This window comes from Amphibalanus amphitrite, unplaced genomic scaffold (assembly GCF_019059575.1).
Source record: "Amphibalanus amphitrite isolate SeventyFive unplaced genomic scaffold, NRLGWU_Aamphi_draft 000139F_arrow, whole genome shotgun sequence".
NCBI classification, from domain to species: Eukaryota; Metazoa; Arthropoda; class Thecostraca; order Balanomorpha; family Balanidae; genus Amphibalanus; species Amphibalanus amphitrite.
In genome coordinates, this window is record NW_024881634.1 from 467,562 (window position 1) to 489,371 (window position 21,810).

Sequence of the window (21,810 nt, forward strand, 5' to 3'; positions counted from 1 at the left end):
GTAGAATCATTGTTATGTGCTATAGATGCATCATAATTGAATTACTTTGGTCTTATCTATCGTTTAATTCGCATCCTCAAAGTAACGAACAAGTTACAGGAAATGAGTCCCAGTCCATGCTGGAAAGCCGTACTTCAGGCAAATGGAATTAGCTCCTGAGCAAACAAGTCACGATGTCGTTATCGCTGGAGCCAGCGCATTTTCACGTCCACGGCGACCGCCAGCGTCCCGCGCAACTTCGGCCCGTTAGGGCGGCTTGATGACTACTTTGGCGTCAAAGTTCTGTCTCGCCACCTAACTTGGTCTATGTCACAGTGCAAGTCGAGTGGAAACGGCCGCCGAAGGGGTTATTGTACCGATGGCACGGCACAGAGGAACAGCACGAATGCAGCGCAAAAACTTTTCAAATGGCCTGCATGGGCCTCGAGATGCTGTAAAAGTGTAAATATGCTGTTACAGCGACTGAAATTAAATTAAATGGTTCGTATAAGACGGCGTGACTGCCACCGATGCACCTAAATAACAAGCTTACTGATTTAGTGAAAAGCAAACGCTTTAAGTTTCCCAGACTAATTTTTTGACACTTCTCGCTTATAGCGGCTTTGCTAACAATGATTAGTAGCTTAGAGATAATGTTTCTTAAGCCATGTGACATGCGACATGTGATTGGTTGGCAGACTGCTCACCATCCTCATTCTTAAATTTCAAATGCTCGACTTCTGAACACGTCCGAAGCTGTACCTACGCCTACAGTATGAGTCGCCTGACATTTGCAGCAGCGCGTTGTCGTCCATCACTAACGATAACCGATGTTGAAAGCTCAGGTGGTCTCGGTCGCATCGATTTAGTGTCAGTGTTTGATTGTTTCAGCGAACCAGCCAACTTCGTTGGGTAGGTATGTGGCGCTACGGTCTAGCCGGATGCTTGAACTTCACAACGCCAAGATATCCTGTATTATGGCGTGCGAACGAGTCTGACATTGGCAGGCTAAGCTTGTAACAGCGAGTAGCCAGTGAATTTATAAGCTGTCAATCCAAGGCTCCTGTCGTTCACAACCATAAACGCCGTCTTTCGGAGTGTTTTGTTTTAACGTAGCTTTTGCCATTGTATCAGTATCATATATTTTTAATTGGGTCTCATTTAGCTCCTATATCAGCATGTCACATTCCTGACCGGATTCTAATACCCACCCCGTGGAAGAATTCTAATAAATGACTTTGACTTTGACTTTGAGTGGCGAGATGGTGCTGCTGATCTTTCCCTTCTGCTAACGCTGGTCACTGCTGATATTTACCCTCTGGTGACGCGCACGCGGGCCACTGGTAAACTTTAACTTCTGTGGACACAGTGTGCTGCTGATCATTACCTTGTGTTGCAGCGGTGTGCTGGTGACATCAGCAGCGGTCGTAGTCGGCGTCTGCGCGGGCGATGCCGGCTGGGAAGCGCGATGATAGTAGATGGGGAGGCCCGAGCCGCGGATACCCTCCGTACACAGCTTCAGGCAGCCGGAGCTGGAATAGAAGGAGCGGCCATTGGTTAGCACGCGATGTGGGACGTCGGCAATCGATTCCAATAGTCAATCAATGGTATCACCGACCTTAAGGGTCGTGGAATAGTGGTCTGTACTTATTACACGAAAATGCCTTATATGGTTTCATTTGCGCCGTATTTCAGCCGACAAAAAAAAAATCGGAAAATGTAATTATTTGTAATTGTATAGAGTATCGTAACCTACACATTTTCCGGTTCGCGGGAGGATGTGATTACGACCGACTGAATTATCTCGGCTGAATTATCTCAGCTCTCGGAATCCTTTTCTTTAATTTGGTCCGGTTCGTTTCGCTGCGTTTCCGCCGCCAGGAAATCCGTTCCGCCAGAGTCCATCGACTTCTCAGAAATCCCGGTGTCGTTACACTCCGCGGTCACTGCCGCTGACCTCCCCCTCCCCCACACGTGCCCTCGGCCGCCCACGGCCCTCGTCCGCCGTCATCACTGCTGACGGCTGCGGGGCGACGATGGTCCTTCTGTGTCGCCCAGCACGACTCCCGCGTGGGTGCTGACGCCGACATCGGCTGCACAGAGCCATTCGATCCGGGAAGGAACTCTCATACGGGAGGAAATGTCGGAAACATCCTAGTCTCCTCCACTGTCGCCATCGCTGCCGACGATGACGACAACGACGAGACAACTAAACGACGAGGATCAGTAATGCAATAACGTTTATGTCGCCACACTCACTACACTCGCCAGACAGCGCCCGCATTCGCGGACAAAGAGATGTCGACAGAAGATCAATTGACGACGATCGTCGGCGACGATGAAAATTTCCAACCGCGGAAATCGAGTAGATAATTGCGCAAAAAGTTGCCAGTGTGTTCAAACTTTCCCGAACTACGATTGCATCAAGAGCTTGGTGACATCGGCTTCCAATGCAATGTCATCGGGTAATACATTCTTAATTTTCAAAAGTTGAGCGCAACTTATACGACACAGCGAGTGAGGAAGAATGGAGGGAGATGACCTTTCCAGTCACCGACCTAACATATGTCTGTTGTGTTATCGCGGGCCTGTCGGACGACCCAGAGTGAACTCTGATGGTCCTCTGGGGTGCAATAACCCGGCACGCCACGAGCGCCAGTGGTTCATCATTTCTAGTCGGGGTACGAGGATATGCCCGAAGAACTCTGATGGAAGTCAGGTCAAAGCGAGCGAAGAAATCATGAAGATGATGCAGATTGATCCAATTTCTAATTATTAAAATCGCTAGATTCAAACCAATAGCCGGGATAATAATTATTCAAGTAATCGGGAAGGAATCATTTATTTCATTTTTCTTATAAAGAACGTTATAACATATCTAAATTTAGCTAAAACGCAATACACTTTGGAAGACAGCTTGGAAATAAGGTGCATATTTTCATCTTTTGGGGTCGCACGATGAATAATGACACCAATTTTCTAGGAAAAGACGACGTTCAAGGCACAGCCAGTATGATAAATGGTGGTCAAAACGACAGACTGGGGAGCGACCATGGGCCGTACACGGGGTTCAAATAAATTGTAGAAGCGCGGGAGCGCCCGAAATGCGTCTGGTCATGGGCGATAAGACTTATCTGAACGACGTAGGATCATCAACTGCAAGTTAAAAAACACACACAGCGTGCTAAGAAAGGAGTAGAAAGGAGTAGTGCTAAGAAAGAATAGTAAGAAAGGAGTATCTCGGCACCATCCCGCGATATTTCCACAGCCACTCCCCCTGCTACTGCTGCGTACCGGTATCACCGCCACGAGTTCTGAAGCGGGTGTGATCGATGGCTCTCGTTCTGCACTCCGCGGTAATGCGCTGCTGATTCTCCACCGCGGCACCCTCGCTGATGACAGGCGCATTGTAGGCGCGGCGCCCATTAGATGGGGCGTTTGATGCATGGGCCTTGAGGCCATCGATCTGGCGGTGAGCTCCCCTCTCCCCGCTCACCGTCTCCGCGGAGACCTTCGGTCCCCTGTCCCCCGCGGGAGTCGGAGAGCCTCCCTCCTATAATGACTCAGAGAGGCGCCCCTCTCGGCTCAGCGCAGTTTGTGTTCCTGTCACAAAACCGGAGGCGAAGCTGCTGCGATTGGCCATTTCCCGACTTCAGAATACCTCAGCTCCCCTCTAGTCTTCTCTTCGTTTCATATCGTCAATGGCCGAAAAAAAAACACTTAAGCCTCTGCCTCTTTTTATTGATCAATGACGTCCACCTATTTTTATCTGAACTGTTATTATTAGATAAGTAGGGAATAGGTTTGCATCGTTCTTAGATGGGATCATATTCACAGAGACGTTATGGACACTTCTCAAATATATACGCGACATAAGGCGCAATGGCATGAATGAATATTATAAAAAGACGTAGCGCATGAAAAATTAATCTCCTTGAAATATTTACGAGCTGTCGTGCCGCAGCCTCGGTATATTACCAATGAAATAGTTACATAAAAGTGTTGCAAGATGCTGGCGTTTAATCTGATTCGAAGCCTCGCACAAGATATTTGACTTGCTAATATCGCTGAAAATATTAAAACTTCGCTGCATATTAAGATGACGACGAGAAAAAGATGCTAATATTGGTGCAGGAAATACGTCAAAGGATCCAATTGATCCATTATTCTGCCCAACCCACCATTTATGGGGGACAGCCAGCCATATTGGCCTGGCGTTTGGGTGCATTAACATCTAGTCCATGCTCGCTCGCATAGCGCAGAGCGCTACCGCCAAGAACGATCAAAACGGTTTTCGTGTAAGAGAAAAGGCACTTAAAATTTCACGGTCTATTTGTAAGCACGGCAAGCACTTCTATAAATCACATCAGAATTGAGAGCAAAACAAAGTGAAAATCAGTGTTCTTCAGTCCCCAGTACGCTAGTTAATTAGTGCAATATTATCGCTTGTGCCAGCCCGCCCCCCTCATCCCAGAGCAACTGCGGGCGTCCAGAGCGAGCCAAAAACACTCCTCCACAGTCCACATGCCTTTGCACCTGCAGTTTTCATTCGCCGCAGACGGCAAACTCAACACCACCACTCGATGCCAGCAAACATAGGTTTTCCCCGTGGATATCATGGAATCAGTCAGACTCCCACTGGCGGAAACTCGCGAGTCGTGGCGGCCCGGTACATTAGATCTCCGATTAGGCAGTGACCTCGGAGGCAGGTCGGTGGGTCGCGCTCTCTGGCTGCGGAGCGGCACAGGACAGGTGTGTGCAACTCAAGGAGTGTGTTAACAGACTCGGCCAGCGCCCGCTGCCCATGTAACTTCGTGTACGGATTCCTGGCAGTGCTTCAAAGGCAGAGTTGTTCGGCCTCGGCAGACCACGAAGCCGCAAAAATGCGCAGTCGTTCTGACACACTAATAGTTCTGACTCTATGACTCATATGCAAATAAAACATTAGGAGGTATTCACAGGCTTTGGTTATTGATTGATGCATTCCTTGCTTCAGATCAAACGCTGTTTGGTTAGCTTGACTTTCGTTTAATTTAACTTTGCACATTGCACGTGTTGCCTCCCTAATTACGACTGACTAAATAAGGTGGGCAAGAAGTAGGGATTCAGATACAGGCTCTCAACGTTGCGAAATACTGCAGCATCCTCAGCTCACGGATGATGGCACCAGCACAATCATATCTTTTATAAAAGCCGTTCCAAACATTATCGAAAAGGCAGTTCATCTGAGAGCGTATTGTGCGCATTGTGCATCGTGGACTGACGTTTTAACATTTCATTAGAAGTCGGCATAAGCGTCGTCGGCCAAACCGTCGCTTCATGCAGTCCGACTAAGGTTGACTTTTGGGCTGCGTGGGGAGGGGGATAGTAAAGGCCTCGTTCGGGCGTTCAGGGAACTATCAGTATCGACCCCGACCACCCTCCCTACGCGCGTCTATAATGAAGTCCCGTCGCCCGATTTATGAACACCGGCGTCCGACATTTGCCGGGGGTCGGCCGTCGGTTTCGACGGACAGAGCGCGGAGAACTGGACAGAGTTGGGGAGAGGCTCAGAGCCTGGCCGGTTCACCGCCCGACTACCGTCGGCGAAACAAAGAGAGGTCACTGAAATGGCTTCGGGGACACATTTCAGGGCTTCTGGTTCCGATTTCAGCTTGGAGCAGATAAAAAGCGAAGATGTTGGTAACTTTGTGCCCAGTTATAAATGTTCGAAGTCACTTGAAAAGTGCATCGAACTCTTACATCTGGTCATTATGCATAGGAACCTTACACTTCCAAGTTTCATCTTCAAAAGTGCGAGTTTCCGAGCGCGAGTAGTGTCGCGTGAATCTGTAGCTCGAGCCCAGGCCTCCTCAGCAAACTGGACAAGTTGGGCACTCATACCAACGACGAGCCCAGGGCACTAAAGAGTAGAGCCTATGATCCGACTGAGGAGTGGTGAGGGTGGCGACCAGGGACGGGCTCAGCGGGGAGGTGTGGTCGATATAACGCCGTCCTGGCGCCGCTCCGGCGGGCGGGGGTGCCACCCCGCGGTGCCACGACCCCGCGTGCACGGCACCCGTCCCCTCCGGAACCCCACACCGGCCTCCACCCGCACCCTGCAAAGTACCGCGGCCGTGCCGTGACACCGTGCCAAGTCGATGCACACCGGCGCCGCTATGTCGCCGTTTGTTGGCGGGGTACATGGCCAGTCCTCATGAATCAGACTCGAGACCATCCGCCTTGTCTAGCGGGCGAGACATGGTCCGGGTCGTGCATGCTCAGAGCCGCGGTTCCTTTGCATCAACCCGCGGACACCGCAGCCTTCAGAGCGGGGTGGGAGTCAGCGAGCCGGTGCCGTGGGGAGCCGGCCAAATGTTCAGCTGACTAGTGACGTCATTATGGCAGCGTGACTGGCGGGCAGGGCGGAAGGCGGCGCCGGGCGCAGACAAGTAATGCGCCAAGGCTGAACCCGGTGAGGTAAGCGGATGGCTTCCAAATGGGATGCCACGGGCAGCGGTGCCGGCACCGTGCCCGTATTTGTTGCGCTCCGTGGCAGACGACTATCTATGGTGGTAAGGGATATTTAAATTTCATGCATGATCAAAACATTTAAATACACCGCTGCTGAAATCTCAGCCGATAGTCAGACCAGTCAGACGTAAGGCGGCCGATAGCCAGACGAGTAGGTAATAGTCAGACAAGTCCATATCTGAACTAAATCAGACATATCAGATGTTCCATTCCGTGACATCATTACGCAATACACATGTCCGTTCAACTCGCACAGTAGAAACTCACCTTTTTCCTGGCGGGCTTTCTGACCAAGGGTCCTTCTCCTCTTTCCGCAACTCTGAAATAAAGAGGAAACGAAAAAGCTCAGAACATAACCACAAAGTAACTTCAATCAACGTCCAGCCGTAGCATAATACCCTTCAGTTTCCCTGTGCCGTCCCCATGATTTAGTATGGCCTTGGCTCAAGATGGCGATAGCTTCCACCCGACCTCCTGCTGTAACATACATCGACTGCAGCTGACCTACTCGACGGGACCGGAATGGTTCATGTGGGAGGCGGCGGTCGAGTTAACGACGGCCTTCCGATACAGACACAGACGAGAGGGGACTGGGGACCGCCTGCTCTTTCTGAGCGGAAGTTGATTAAGTTAAGGCGACAGAATTGCAGAACGGCCTCGTCGTGATGTTGTGATAGATTCACACTCTTAGATTGGAAGGATTATCCCAGCCATGGCATGTGGTTCTTTTGAGCAAGCATCGCTAAGAAACTTTGTCTGTGTTCGTATACCTAATTTGTAAACCGAGACAATTCCTTGAACAATCTTTTTTATAATACGACATAGAAAGACTGCTTCAGTTCGGTTGCGTTCGTGGCAACCAGACCCGGTATAGTATTGCATTGCTGGGCAACGTAGGCGAACCCTTCTTATGCAGCACTGCATGTGCACTTCCACATGAGGATGAGAGCTGCGTGAATTCCTAAATTTCCTTGACGCCTGATCCTTCATTAATCAAATTAAAATCTAAGAAACTGGCACGTCAACGTGTCACAAGATTCACGCTGCATGCCTTGATGCAAATGAAGTCAGATAAGCACTACTGAGGTTATTGTCGGACTTTCGTCTTCGTCTTGAGGTGAGCTGTTAGTTTTGAAAGTCGGACAACTAACATCAGTAATACTAACACCTCGTCTCAAACATTCCGAAGATCGCAAAACATGCATCGACCGACCTTAAAGGTTAGCCGATGGGCGGGCACTTTAAGCGTCAAGGCACCCCGATGCTTAGTATGATCATGTAAATATTGGCAAGCAAGCAGTAATGTTCATTGCATGTACACGGTGCATTATAAATACTCGTAATGCCGCCTGATCATGCAGCAGAATGGGACCCGCCTTTGGCACAGTATCGCAACAAAAATGAATGCCAAACAAACTGTAAATGCTTTGAAAGCGGAAAGTCTGGCCTGAGCGAGATTGGTTGTGGTTATATCACTGAAATCTTTCGGTAGATCATGAAGTTAATCTGCTGATAGAGCTAAAATCTAAAAATCATAAATCATGCAAAGCTTTGCGGCTGTGGCTTTTACGTAGGTCTTTTCTTACTCATGTCAAAGGAACCTCGAGCACTGGAACTGGAGCCTATGGAAACAATAAAGGTTTTGGGCTTTAACCATCTGTAAAGTATAAACACATAATGTTATGGTATTGGTGGTCCTAATCATCTTTTATAAATAGGACTGTTATTTTCTATAGCTCTTCAATCAATATTATTGTTAATTGTTCGCTACATTGCAAGAAATGTTAAATTCACCGTTCACGTATAAAAGTCACATACAATGTAGAAGTAAAATAACATCACGCACTGCATACGCATAAAACGTTGCAATAGCCCAGCGATTGCCGATCGCCAAGACTTTTATGCTTCGCAAAAGAGTTCAGAAAGGTACATAACTACATAGGTACAATAATTGGCACATTTGCTTAAAATGAATACGTATCGTTGGGTGGAAGAAAACTGGCATAAAGATAAGATGATATGGCTGGTTCCTTCTGCTCAGAAGAACGGTTCTTAATCTTATAAGTGACACGAAATATGATCCATCTCTTTTAGTAAACGTACTTAAGGGATAAGACTGGTTTCTGTAGCTCAGAAAGACGGTTCTTGGTCAAAAGCGACATGGAATATCACTACGATTCACCTATCCCTTCGTCACCCCTTCCCTGGCACACCGGTCACTTACTGTAGATCTTTTCGCTCCTGCTCTTCATGGCGCGTCTCCTCCAGAGGAGTAGGGTGAGGGCGGCGCTGAGCACCAGCAGAAGGCCGGCGGTCACTCCGCACACGATGAGCGGCACGTGCCGGCCGTCCCCCGTGTCCCCGCCTCGCCCCCACCCGCCGCCGCTCAGGTGCGCCTGTGAGAACAGAGAGGAGCGTCGTGAATACGGCGGGGTGATGAGATCCACTGTTCGAGGCTGGAACTATTATATGTAGTCAGAAAGTAAGAAAAGACACATGGCAGTAGGTAAGTAAACAGTTGCCAACGTTATTGACGGGGGCGTGTCGGGGGTCGTCACGTGACAGGATCGGTCCATCAACACCCAAACAGCACAAAGATACCGACGTGCCGTGCTACACGGCATGTTACATGATGGACAAAACAGGTCATAAACGGGAAAAGTCAGGGTCTATGGGCACATAGAACACGGAAACTGCACTCCGCCCATCCTCCGCGTGGATCATGGATCACGGAGGCTCACATCTGAAGAATGTTTTTTGCACAGTGCACATTGCACACAGCTGCTACGTTACAATAAGTCACTTTCACCTGATGACACGTCACCGTCACGTCACGATCCGTCACAGTGAGGTCACGCACCGTCCTCCGGGGCGCGGAGACCGGCCGGCCGGCCATGCCCTCGGGCGGGTTACGGCCAGCCAGTCAGCTGACTGGGGCTGCGCACTGCGCAGTGCCGGCGACGGAGAGGACAGCCGGGCTGGCGGCTGGCGCCGACGGGCCCCCTCCCCTCACAGACAGACACACAGGCGCACCGGGCTGGCCGGCTGAGTCTCCACTCCTCACGGCGTGACCTCACCTGACCTATGGTGGCGACACGGCGAGACACGCCGCCGGCACGCGGAGCGGTACGGCGCGAGATAGCGACGGCAGCAGGCCGGCCGACGCCGACGTCTGTCCGAATCGATAGCCGTCGGTCCCGGCGGCAGAGACGCCGACGCCCCCGCCCCCGCCCCGCCCAGCCGAGAGTCGCGCGCCAGCCGCGGTAAATTTAGCGCCGCTGCAGCAGCTGTTGTGTGCGATACACTCTCAACGGGAGGCATGCCAGCGCGAGGCGGTAATTTCGACGGCGTGTCGCCCCTAACACGACGCGCGCCACCCAGCGGTCACGCGATCATGACCGGGCGTCACGCCGTGTCATGTGTCACGTCACGCCGTGTCACGTGACTTTTGGGGGCTGATTACAGCTGTCACGGCTGGGTCTGGTCATTAGTTGAGGTGCCTGCCCCGGTGCTGATGACCCGTCCCGTCGAGCGGGTGTTGAGGACCGTGAAGCAGCCCGTCTGAACATCGCGCTGACCGGCACCGAGATCACAGGGCGAACTATCAGCGCCGAGATCACAAAGCGTCCGACTCTGAAGGCAGGCACGCGGCTGGAAAACGCTGCTCAATTTGTGCTGCAGAACGCAACGCAGAGCCTAATTAAGCTTTTGACACAAGTTGTGTTATGGTTGAGGTTTGAGAATGTGTGTTAACATTCTCTCATTTGAACTTTAATTATACTGTCCTGATTAATTAGCAAATGAGAAGCAAGTCATGCTTCATGCACACAACTATGAAGTAAGACGTGTCCGACGGTACCCCCAGTCGAGACAATGCGGGGCGGGTTTAGGTCTCCCAAGCTCTTCTCATGCCCGTCTTATGGTCACGGAACGAACGAACGAACGAAACCCTCAAAGCAATCTCGCAGCTGTGGCTCTTCGAGAACGTAACTGTAACTATATTCCTCGAGACGATAAAGCTTCAACTTTTCCAATAAAATTACATAAATTTAGTGTGAAAATAAAATAAATCGCATATTGAGCAGGCTCAGCCTGATTAAATATTTTGCATGAAATTAATTTTCCTTAGTCAACATAATTTGCATTTAATCAAACATCAAATGAGGATAAGTCAACAATGCCCAATCGAATTCGACACCCACTCCTTCACATCAGTTTTCTTTTAAAATGTGATCTTCGGTTTCAATTCGCCGCGTTTACTGCTGACTGCGTGTGTCAGCAGATCTGCGGGGTGTTATCTCCCCTGCCGGGGCGGTCTTTTGTCGACGTGGTGGCCTCGGCGGCGACTGGGTGTTAATCCCGCTCCAAATGAGTGCTGGTCCGACCCCAATCTGCCGAGCGCGCGCCATCGACCGCACTCGGCACCCGGCCGGTCGACGACGGTGGCAGAGGGAGCGGGTCGGTCGGACACCGCCCGGCGCGGCGTCCGGAACACATGACAGAGATGGGGCGGTACATTTTGAGCCGTTACATGAACTCTACTGATGGAGTAGCAGGGATCATGGATTTTATACGGGTGACTTGACTGGAATCGTTTAGATAATGGGAGAATTTAGAATCAGGGATGCGGAGCCGTGGAAATTTCAGACGGCTCCGGCTCCGGCTCCGGCTCCGGAGAAAAAAATCGGCTCCGGCTCCGGCTCCGGCTCCGGGTGAAATGTCATGGCGGCTCCGGCTCCGGCTCCGGCTCCGAGTAAAATGATCCGGCTCCGGCGGCTCCGGCTCCGGCGGCTCCGGCTCCGGCTTCTACTCAGTACATCCCCTATGCGATCAATTAAATACGGGTGGAAGAAAAAACGCGATGGGATTGGTACACGTTGCTTCTGTATTTGTATAACAAGGCTATTTTGAATACCACATTGTTTTACGCCTTCTGCTGTCAAACCGAACTAGGTAAATAATTGTTTCCTCTTAAGAAAAGGAGCCGGAGTCGCCCTTTTTTTGGCGGCTCCGGCTCCGGCTCCGGCTCCGGGCTATATTGTTTCACGGCTCCGGCTCCGGCTCCGGCTCCGGGCAAAATATGCCGGCTCCGGCGGCTCCGGCTCCGGCTCCGGCTCCGGCTCCGCATCCCTGTTTAGAATAATGGCAAAATCAGATTAGAAGTGGTAGATATAATGCAATACATAGCATCTATTAGCGATGATGATAATGATGATGATGATGATGATGATGATGATGATGATGATGATGTTAATGGTGAAGAATGCTTGGCCCTAAGTCCAATTACATTTAGCAGTGCTAAGAAGATAAATTTTTGAACTATAAAGTCAAATATTTTATATCTTCACCCGCACCGAGAATAGATGTGAGCCTAATTCTACCACCGTTCTTTACACCAATATATTTTTCTGAAAAAGTCAACAAGGAGCCTGTCGGGATGTTTGTTTTTGACACGCCAACTATAACTGTCAGACACACCCGCAACTAACGGCGTCGTTTGGCCCACCGGCGCTCATTTAGCGACTGAGTGACGTCTGGCCGGCGTCAGACACTGAGCCGTCACTCTCAGGGTCACGGCACGCCCGTCACCGTCACAGCCGTGACACAATGCCGCTCCGGGTCGCCAGTGTCAACAGCCCACAGCGCACGGCGCGCCTCTGGACCGGGCGGTGACGGAGACCACCAGTCCGGTGTGGGGACGGTGACAGAGACCCTCAGTCCGGCGCAGGATGACAGTCAGTCATTGTGTGATTTAGGGATTCAGATTAAAAATACAAAACCTCACTTTGTAGTGCAAGTTGAAAAATATATGCTTACTGAACAAAAGATGAACCTTAAATATGCCAGAATGCACTCTATGATGACCCTCCTGCAAACAGCTTTTTGGTGTAGATCAGCCTGCACCTTCCGCGACCTACCCGCTATTCGGAAGCAGCGCTTGGTATGCACGACGCCCCCAGTGACAGCGGGCGTTGCCTTCCACCGGGCCGGGCCGGCGACGCGGATAGCCTCGGCCGGGGTGACTGAGCCGCGGCGGACACGCCCCCTCCCCGTCCCGACACGCCCCTTCTCAGTCCTGACACGCCCCTTCTTAGTCCCGACACGCCCCTTCCCCGACCCGACACGCCCTTCCCCTGTCTCGACAATGACAAGGGTGCTCCGCAGGGCGACGCGCGGCTACCGGTGCATGTTCGACCCTTTGTGAGGCTCAGCGTGGGCGTTAATGGTCTCTCACGGACGCTTCCGTCTGATATTGCCACTTACGGAAATGCAGCGGTCCGTATGAAACCAATATTCCACAGCGGAGTCTTTCGTCGAACCCAGCTCATTGATATGGCAGAAATAATTATGTGCGGTCTCATGTTGAGCCTCATAATTAAGCGCATCCGCTCTCGACGAAAAATGATGGCTTATAGCCTTGCAACAGAATGAATAGAAGCTCAGCTTATTAGGGGAAGCGGGGGGAGCACCGCCACCTTAAGCATTTCTGCTCACCGAGCTGATATGCGTAGTTAAAACGAAGCTCTTTTGCATTCATGTGAAAGTAGGAATGTTTTCCTACATGTTGGCAAAGTTTCCAGCGCTCCATTATAAAATTTCGCTACTTTACAGACGTCGAAAACAAGTCCTGCATTTTTCGTCCTCCAAAAATGTGCGGGTAGCACCGCCACCGATGGTGGTGTTATCCACAGATCGGCCTTACGGTGACAACTGACAGCCGCCCTTGGTAGCGTTACTGCTGTCTGAAATAGTAACTCATACTCATTTAACCCTCGCATGTGTAGGGGGGGGGGTCGGATGGACCCCCCCCATTGTTTTTCGCGAATAACTCGCGTAAAAAGCGGCAGATCGCGACGAAACTTTCAGTACCCTCGCATTGATCAATTTTACACCTACCCTGAAAATTTCATGACCCTGACCCAAATGACCTTTGACCTGTGACCTCTTTTCCGAGACCATGTTTGGCCGAAATCGCGATTCCGCGTATGTCGGCTCGCACTAGCCGCGTGTTTGCAAGCTTTTCGTGGTTTCAAACGTTCAAACATGTGATTTGATGTTACTCCCGTGTGTGTCAAGGTCACCTGAAGGTCAGGTCAGGTCATTGACCTTTGGTGACCTCGGGTGACCTCGGGTCACTTTTTCGAGTTTTACATGTTTCTAGGCTAGTTTTTGGAGCTGAATTCGAATTTAGCAACCATTTGAACATTTACGAAGTAGTTTTGGTGACTTCGTAACATGTTACGAAGCTGTCAGAGGCGGTTGACACGTACTACGAATACCCGTCACGACGCCTACTGGTTGACCTGACCTGACCTGACCCGACCAGGTCTAAATGCTTCAAGACATCATCTGTGATCAAAACTAACACGATATTCGTGATCAGCACCCCGAAAAACCCCTTAGCAGCCACACTTTACGACTTTCTAACAGGTCCCGATTTTCCCGACTTTGGGTCATTGACCTGACCTGGAAGGTCAACCAATGACCTAGGACCTTAAAATTGGGTATCATCGGCTTCCTCTCGTCACGGGCAACACGCTCGTTTTTTCCGCGAAGCTCTAGCTCGATCAGGGGCCAAACGGCAAGGGGGGGGTCCAACCGACCCCCCCCCCCCTACACATTAGAAGCTGGCAAACGCCGCACACATGCGAGGGTTAAGACACACAAGAGTTGGTTGTTAGTTTGTCACAGATCAGACTGTTTGGTGCGGACAATATGCATACAAAGCCTGGCAAATTCACGCTTATTTCGAAACATCCAGTGAAGTCGAACGTGAGGTTAAAAAACAGACGACGTTTGCGGCCTAACTAAAGCTCTTCTCCGAGCTGAGTGAGTCATCATTGCGGCTTTATCCATTTTGCCACCCCTTGGGGTAGCACCGCCGAGCATGGCGGTGTTACCCCACTGTAGTGTAGTACCCCTCCCCGGGCCCGCCGTGGGCTGGCAGCGGCGGCCGGAGCCGGTCCGACCTTTAGCCGGCTGGGTCAGGTAACCGGGACGGCCGCGCCGCGGCGCCGCGCCCGGGCCGGCCGGGAGACGGAGTCGGGTGCCCGCCGGCGAGCCGTCGGCAAGGGCGCGGAGCACATTAGTCGAGTTGAATGTTCACTGTTCAGTCTTGAGTGCGAGTGATGTATGTGTGAGTGCAATACACTACAAGTGGCGACAAGAGGCTGAGATAAGCGGACTGCATTCAAGACGACATGTTCCAGTCACCGGCGCCACCGGAGTTCCTGTCGCGGCCGGGACAGCGTCCTGGGAGCTGGCGACAATGGTACGAGGACTTCCTGGTCTTCGCTGAGGCCAGCGGGTGGTTGGACTGGACGGACGGTCGTCGGACAGCGTTCCTGTTGACAGCAGTCGGAGCGGAGGCACGTCGACTCTACCGAGCTGCTGCTTCAGCTACCAAGCAGGAGAACATCGAACCTGGAGTAAGTGACACTGACGCCGGCGGCGCTGGTGCTGTAATTGTGTCTCAGTTCGATGCTGCTGTAGCTGTTTTCAAGAAACTGTTTGAGAGCGATTCTGATGTTCGTTCTGCTCGCTTGAAATTCCGGAAATGCACCCAAGGCCCTGATGAGTCATGTGTGATTTTCCTGGCCAACCTCCGCGAGGCAGTGGCCTGTTGCAGTTATGGTGCTCTGACTGACGACATACTGCGTGATCAGTTTATCGAGGGTTGTCGCTCTGACCAGCTTCGTGACAAGCTGATAATGATTGATGACCTATCTCTCTCCAAGCTAGAGGCTGTGGCCGAGGCCCACGACCGGGGCTTGCAGCGAAAAGCTCTACTGCACGACTCATCTGCCGGTGCGACTTCACCTTCAGCTCCTGCGGTGGAGGTGGCGTATACTGGGCAGCGGCGCAGCACGAGCCGCAGTGACTCAGCGCGTAAGCAGACGCAGCGTCAGCCTCCTGTGAAGAAGTCAGGTACGTGTCGTGCCTGTGGTCGACCGGGTCACTGGGCAAATGACAAGGAGTGCAGAGCGAGGAACCTGAAATGTTTCAAGTGTAACACTGTCGGACACTTAAGCAAGTGTTGTCCTCGTTCTAACAAGACCGGTGCTGTTGACAATGTGCAGATTTTGTCCGTGTCTGCTAAGGATGACGTATGTCCGGTCGTTCAGACAGTGTCGTGCCCGTACTATGATGCCTTCATTGAGATGAAGCGTGTCAGGATGCTGGTTGACACCGGCTCGGCGGTCAGCATCGTCCCAGCGAGGACGTACTGGCAGCTCTTCAGTCACGTCCCTCTCCGTCCTGCGGGTAAGCTCGCCCAGTGGAACGGCAGCGGCATTAAGGTGCTGGGTAAGATGTCAGCTGACGTCACAGGACCGGACCAGCTCTCCGTTCCAGCGGAACTGTACGTGGCGGTGGGTGATGTACCGATCATGGGCCGTGATCTCCAGCATCAGCTCGGAGTCACGGTGAGCCGTGGCAGTGTCGTCTGCCAGGTGAAGCAGGATCAGGTGCTGCCAGCCATCAAGGGATTCGTCCACAAGGTGCGTCTGATTCCCGGAGCTGTGCCCAGCGCGCCACACCTGAGGACTCTACCGTACGCTGTGAGGCAGGAGGTCAGTGACCATCTGGAGTCCCTGGAAGCCCAAGGAGTCATCGAGAAGGTACCCTGTGGCTCTTCGCCCTGGTTGTCTCCGATTGTCGTGGTCCGGAAGCGAGGAGGTGAGGGCCTGAGGATCTGCACTGAAAAAAAATTTTACTCAGGCCAGGCATTACTCAGTAATAACTCATGAAGAAACTCAGTGAATAAGATAGTGCACTGAAAAAAAAAGTTTACTCAAGTAAGGCAAACTAACGAAAACACTCAGGTTGAAACTCACGTATTGTGTGTGCATGAGTAGCAATACGCAGCATTCACCAACACACTTTGGTAATCATGTGCAAATGTTACTCAGGAACATGAGCATACTCATCGATGCTATAGTATTTATGCACATGATCGTGGCTAATGGTGAGTACTCCTGCTGTTAGTACGAAATTCCGGCCTCTGATTGGTCAATCTAGTGCGCATGCTCGAACAGCAGCGTCGTCTCCCCCGCCAGTTCCGCCATTGCGCCGCCCGCCGCGCGTTGTGTATTGGCGTCTGTTTGTGGATTGTTAGGAGGAAGATATTGATATGGGTGAGTTGATTTGTTGAAGAATGAACTAGTTTTTTGTTGCTATACTTGGAATATTCAACTGTGATACATTCTTTGCATGCCAAACTGCTTCGGATGCCCTCCTGATGTGGGGGCATCGTTTTATGTATTCGACCAAAAATGTCCAAAACCTATCGTGGTTCCTTCGGAAGTATATATTCCAAACACCGGTGGAAGATGCGCAACCCGGCCTGCGGGCGGTGGAACAGGCTCAGGATTTGGAGAAGCAATGATGACGACCGACTGGTGGGTGATGTGGATGGCCTGATGTTGATTACGAGTGGGCCGCAGGGACCAAGGTAGATCCCAGGTGGGCAGGATGGGCCAGACCGACGACCGATTGGTGGATGATGTGGATGGCCTGATGTTGATAACGGGTGGTTCGCAGGGACCCAGGTAGATCCCAGGTGGGCAGGATGGGCCAGACCGACGACCGACTGGTGGATGATGTGGATGGCCTGTCACTGCAATACACGTTTATTTCTGAACCGAATTTATGCCTGGCCTCGGAAATGCGTTGGTACGGTGGTTGGTAAGAGCGGTGAGCATTGCCTGAGTAACATCGTTGGTTGGGTTGCTAAATCAAATGAGTATCGATATTGGTAACGTGAGTAATGAAGTTGGTAGGGTGAGTTCTAACGTGAGTAATGACGTTCGTAGGGTGGATAGTGCATGAGTACGGTCGTTACTGTGGTGAGTATTGCATTAGTAACTCAAGTATAAAAACTCACCCTGTTACCAACATTACCTTAGTAGGGCCTTAGTATTACCTTAGTTTTGCACTGAGTACAGTGAGTATTACGTTAGTGAGTATTGACAACTCAGTTTACCTGAGTACTTTTTTCTTTCAGTGTGGTGCTCACTTATTGGCTGATCTAACTCACATCACCAGGGTGACTTCGTTATGCGTGAGTTCTGAGTGCTTAGTTTCGTGAATTCGAACTGAGTCGGAAATGAGTTTTGCTTGGGCAAATCTAGTTTCCTGCGCAATGCATGAGTTCTTGCGAATTCATGTGCAGTTGTGCGTGAGGTACCCCCGGCTTGAAGATGCGCGCATGCGCGGCAGGGTGAGTTTCCTGCGTGATGCGTGAGTTCGCGTGATGAGTATTATAGCCGTTGCGTTCGAAAACCGCGGCGCGCGCTTCAGTCCGTTGTGGCGCGGTGACTCGCGTAGTTCACGTTGAATTGTTGAGGGCTGAGGCTATTGTGAAATTGTGCAGGAAAGTGCAGGAGCGGGGAAGGCGTGCAGCGAAGGATGGGTAAGTTATCTGTGAATAACTCGGTGATTGTCGATGAAGCTTTTATCAATCGCATGCGCCGCGGAGAACAGGGAGGTGAACTGATGGACCAGCAGACATTCCCCGCCGGCGTCAGGAGGTCGGTGCAAACCAAGGTGCAAACCGTGAACGGCGGAGAAGATCGATCGAGAACCTGAGGGATACCTACCCGGCATAGTTCGAGAAAGAAGAGGTGAGTTATGTTATCTTTAAATTAAAAAACATGTTTGTGGGGTAATGTTGTCCTTATCCTAAAAGAACGTTCATTTGACCCTTTTTACTTCTTTAAACAAGAGCTCCGTCACGACCCGATGTTTTTTTTGGGGGGGGGGGGGCGAAGGTTGTTTGAAGTCGATTCTTTCCATGCAGCACCCATAGGCACAATGTTAAAAATGTAAAATATTGGGGGACACGTCCCCCGTACCCTCCCCCCCCCCCCCCCCCGGTGGTGGAGCCCATGGTCTTAACTCCGCTCGCTGAATCGTTTAAGATTTTTTTGTCTCGTTTGTGCTTATTATTTTTCCGACTGTTATTATTTTTTCCGACTGTTTTTTTTAATGCCTACACACATATTTTCGTACACTATTCGATTTCAGCGAGCATTTTCAACCTTTCTTACAGTTCTGGCGCGAGTTCGACCGGGTGGTGGTTGCTCAGCCGGCTCGGAGCCGGCACTGACCACTACGAGGCCTCGATGCAGCGGCTTAAATCATGGCTAAGCCGAGTTCAGGCGGCATGCTTCAGCACAAAAGGTTTGTGCTTCATTATCTGTTCATTTTTACACAATAAAATAAGGAAAAGCAACGTAACTAGCAATTAAGTATGTGAACGTGCTTCAATATTATACATACATGCATCAATACAAACATTAATTGCGTGTATCATTTGTACATTAACTGATGAAGATTATTATTATCCACTGATTATTATTAAGATTATACAATATTATATATATATATATATATATATATATATATATATATATATATATATATATATATATATATATATAAGCTGGTCAGGCCCGGCTGGTCAGCTGGTCAGGCCCAGCTTATATATATATATAAGCTGGTAAGCTATAAGAAGCTGGTCAGGCCCGACAGCCTCTCTTCTCTGGGCTGTCTCCACGCCGACAGTCTCGGCGCCGCCGCCGGCGTCGTCAGGAAGCAGATCAGGCTCGTCAGCCTGTTCTCGCCCGCCTCCTCCGGGAACGTCAGGCCGGCGGACAGATGTATGACACGGGGAGAGTCGCTCGGCATGGACTCTGATGCCACCCTCCAGCTCGAACGACACGGGACCACGCTGTGCGGTGACGACACATGGCTTGGAAAACCGAGGTTTTCCCTTGCGCGGCCTTGGCATCAGGCGATAGCGAACGAGATCGCCTACCTTTATGTCGGGCTTCCTTGCCGTTCGGTCATGATACCGCTTCATCTTTCGCTGCTTCTTCCGGACGTGCTGTTGGATGGCGCCGTCACCTCTGCAGTCACTGCTCTGCACCACGGCGTTCTCCAGTGACGTCCGCAGCTGGCGTCCGTGCAGCAGCTCTGACGGGCTGCGTCCCGTCGTGGCGTGCGGCGTCGCCCGGTACACCATCAGGAACTGCTGAACGTGCCGCCGCCTGTCTGCCTTCTGCTGCTCACCTATCTGGATGGCAGACTTCAGACTGCGGTTGAAGCGTTCCACAGCTCCGGAACCTGCTGGATGATACGGGGACACCTTGATGTGTTTGATCCCGTTAGCCTGCAAGAACGATGCAAACCGTGCTGACGTGAAATGGGTTCCATTATCACTCACCAGCTCTATCGGCCAGCCTTCTCTGGTCGCCACTGACGTCAGGAATTCAATCACGGCGTCTGTACTTGGCTCTGATACAAACGCCACCTCCGGCCACTTGGAGTAGTAGTCTGTGAGCACTATGCCGTACCTCTGATTTGCCGGACCCTGCATCGGACCAATGAAGTCCACTCCCACCTTGTCCCACGGCGCAGTAGGCAGCGAGACCGGGATGAGAGGCGTCCTGGACGTCTTGGTCGACTTGTCCGCAACAGAGCAGGTGGGACAGTTCTTGACGGCTGTCTCCACCTCGCCGTCCATCCCTGGCCACCAGAAGACTGCGCGCAGACGCTGCTTCGTGCGCACTATCCCGGGATGGCTTTCGTGGGCAACTGTCACCACGCGGGTTCTGAGGGCAGAAGGAACAAGTATCCTCTCACCTCTGAACACCACACCCTTCTCGATGCTCAGCTCGTTCCTGTACCTGAAGTAGGGCTTCAGCACAGGCGGCACCTCCCTCAGTTTCGACGGCCAGCGCTGTGGGATCTGCGAGATCAGCGCCTTGACCTCATCATCTTCAAGGCCTGCTGCGGCGATATCAGCGCTGCTCACCGCCGGCATCATCTCCTCCAGGGCTGCGACCAGCTGGTCCTCGTCTTCTGCAACCCCATGACTGCCGGGAAGGCGTGAGATGCCATCAGCCTGGTTCAACTTCCCCTCGATGTGCTGAACCTGAAACGCATAGTTCATCAGCTTGACGGCCCAGCGAGACATTCGCATACTGGCCCGACCGATGCCCTTGGCAGACAGCAGAGAGCGAAGGGCAGCGTGGTCCGTCCCCAAAACGAACTCCTTGCCCCACAGGTACTTGTGCCACTTCTGACACGCCCAGACGCATGCCAGGCCCTCTCTGTCAGTTACGCTGTACTTGCGCTGTGCTGCGCTGAGCGTGCTGGAGGCGAATGCCACCACTCTCTCTCCGTCTGGGTGGATCTGTGAGAGAACGGCCCCGAGACCAACGTCGCTGGCGTCGGTCGTGACGAACGTCTGCAGACTGGGGTCGAACGGTGCCAGCGCAGACGAGTTCAGGATCGCCGACTTCACATCCTCCAGCGCAGCTGTCATCTCCTCCGTCCACCGGAAGGCTGGGGCGTCTGTCCTCAGCGGCTGCCGCTGAGGTTCTACCCGAGAGCTGAAGTTGGGAACGAACTTGCTGTAGAACGCGAGGGACCCCAGTGCCGCCTGGAGCTCCTTGGTGTTCTGGGGTTGTCCCATGTCTCGAAGACCTTGGACCCGATCTGGTGAGATTTCGATCCCACGCTCCGACACGACGAACCCCAGGAACTCCAGCGACACAACACCCAGCAGACACTTATCCCTGTTCAGCGTGATGTCGTAGTCCTTCAGCCGCTTCATGACGGTGCTGAGCCTCGCGTCGTGCTCTGCACGGGTGGGCGCTGTGACCAGTACGTCATCCAGGTAGACTTGAACACCAGGGATGCCTTGCAGAACAGTCTCCATGAGCTTCTGGAAACACTGCGGAAGACTTTTGAGCCCAAAGCAGCACCGCTTGTACCTCCAGGTCTGACCCTCATGCACGAAAGCAGTGAGGTTCCTGGACTCCTCGTGCAGCTCCAGTTGATGATAGGCTGACTTCATGTCGAGCTTGGACATCACCTTGGCACCTCGGAGCTTGTCCAGCATCTCCTGCATCGGAGGGATGGGGTAGCCGTTTGCGACAATGGCTTTGTTCACCGCCGTCAGATCGAGACACACTGAAAAAAAATTTACTCACTTTTCTGAGTAATGACTGAGTTGCCATTTTGTCCAATGGTAAAACTCACTCTAAATCCGCGTACTCAGGTAAAACTCAGGGCGGAACGCAGGTAAAACTCGGGCAAAACTCATTGCAAGTGAGTAGCATGTGAGTAACAAAGTGAGTTGCCATTTTGTCCGATGGTAAAACTCAGATAACAGTCATTAAGTACTCATGCGTAACTCATGTCCTACTCAGACAACTCAGGCCAAACTCAGGTAATAGTAAGTCATTACTCATGAAAAACTAGGAAGTAACTCACATGTAACTCAGCTGGTACTAATGTATAACTCAG

At 51.7% G+C, this 21,810-nt stretch overlaps 1 protein-coding gene across 2 annotated transcripts in view; it reads right to left on the bottom strand.

Moving 5' to 3' along the window:
• The window catches only part of LOC122382415, a 47,186-nt gene that overhangs the window by 8,671 nt on the left and 16,705 nt on the right, over positions 1-21,810 (bottom strand). For both annotated transcript variants that reach the window (XR_006256678.1, XM_043367696.1), the window contains exons 3-5: positions 8,717-8,888; positions 6,760-6,811; positions 1,367-1,511 (exon numbers count right to left, since the gene is read on the bottom strand). Coding sequence is in view for 1 of the 2 variants with exons in the window: in XM_043367696.1 (XP_043223631.1) it covers positions 1,367-1,511; positions 6,760-6,811; positions 8,717-8,888 (369 nt within the window). In the remaining variant the exon portion in view is untranslated. The remainder of the gene's footprint in view (positions 1-1,366; positions 1,512-6,759; positions 6,812-8,716; positions 8,889-21,810) is intronic.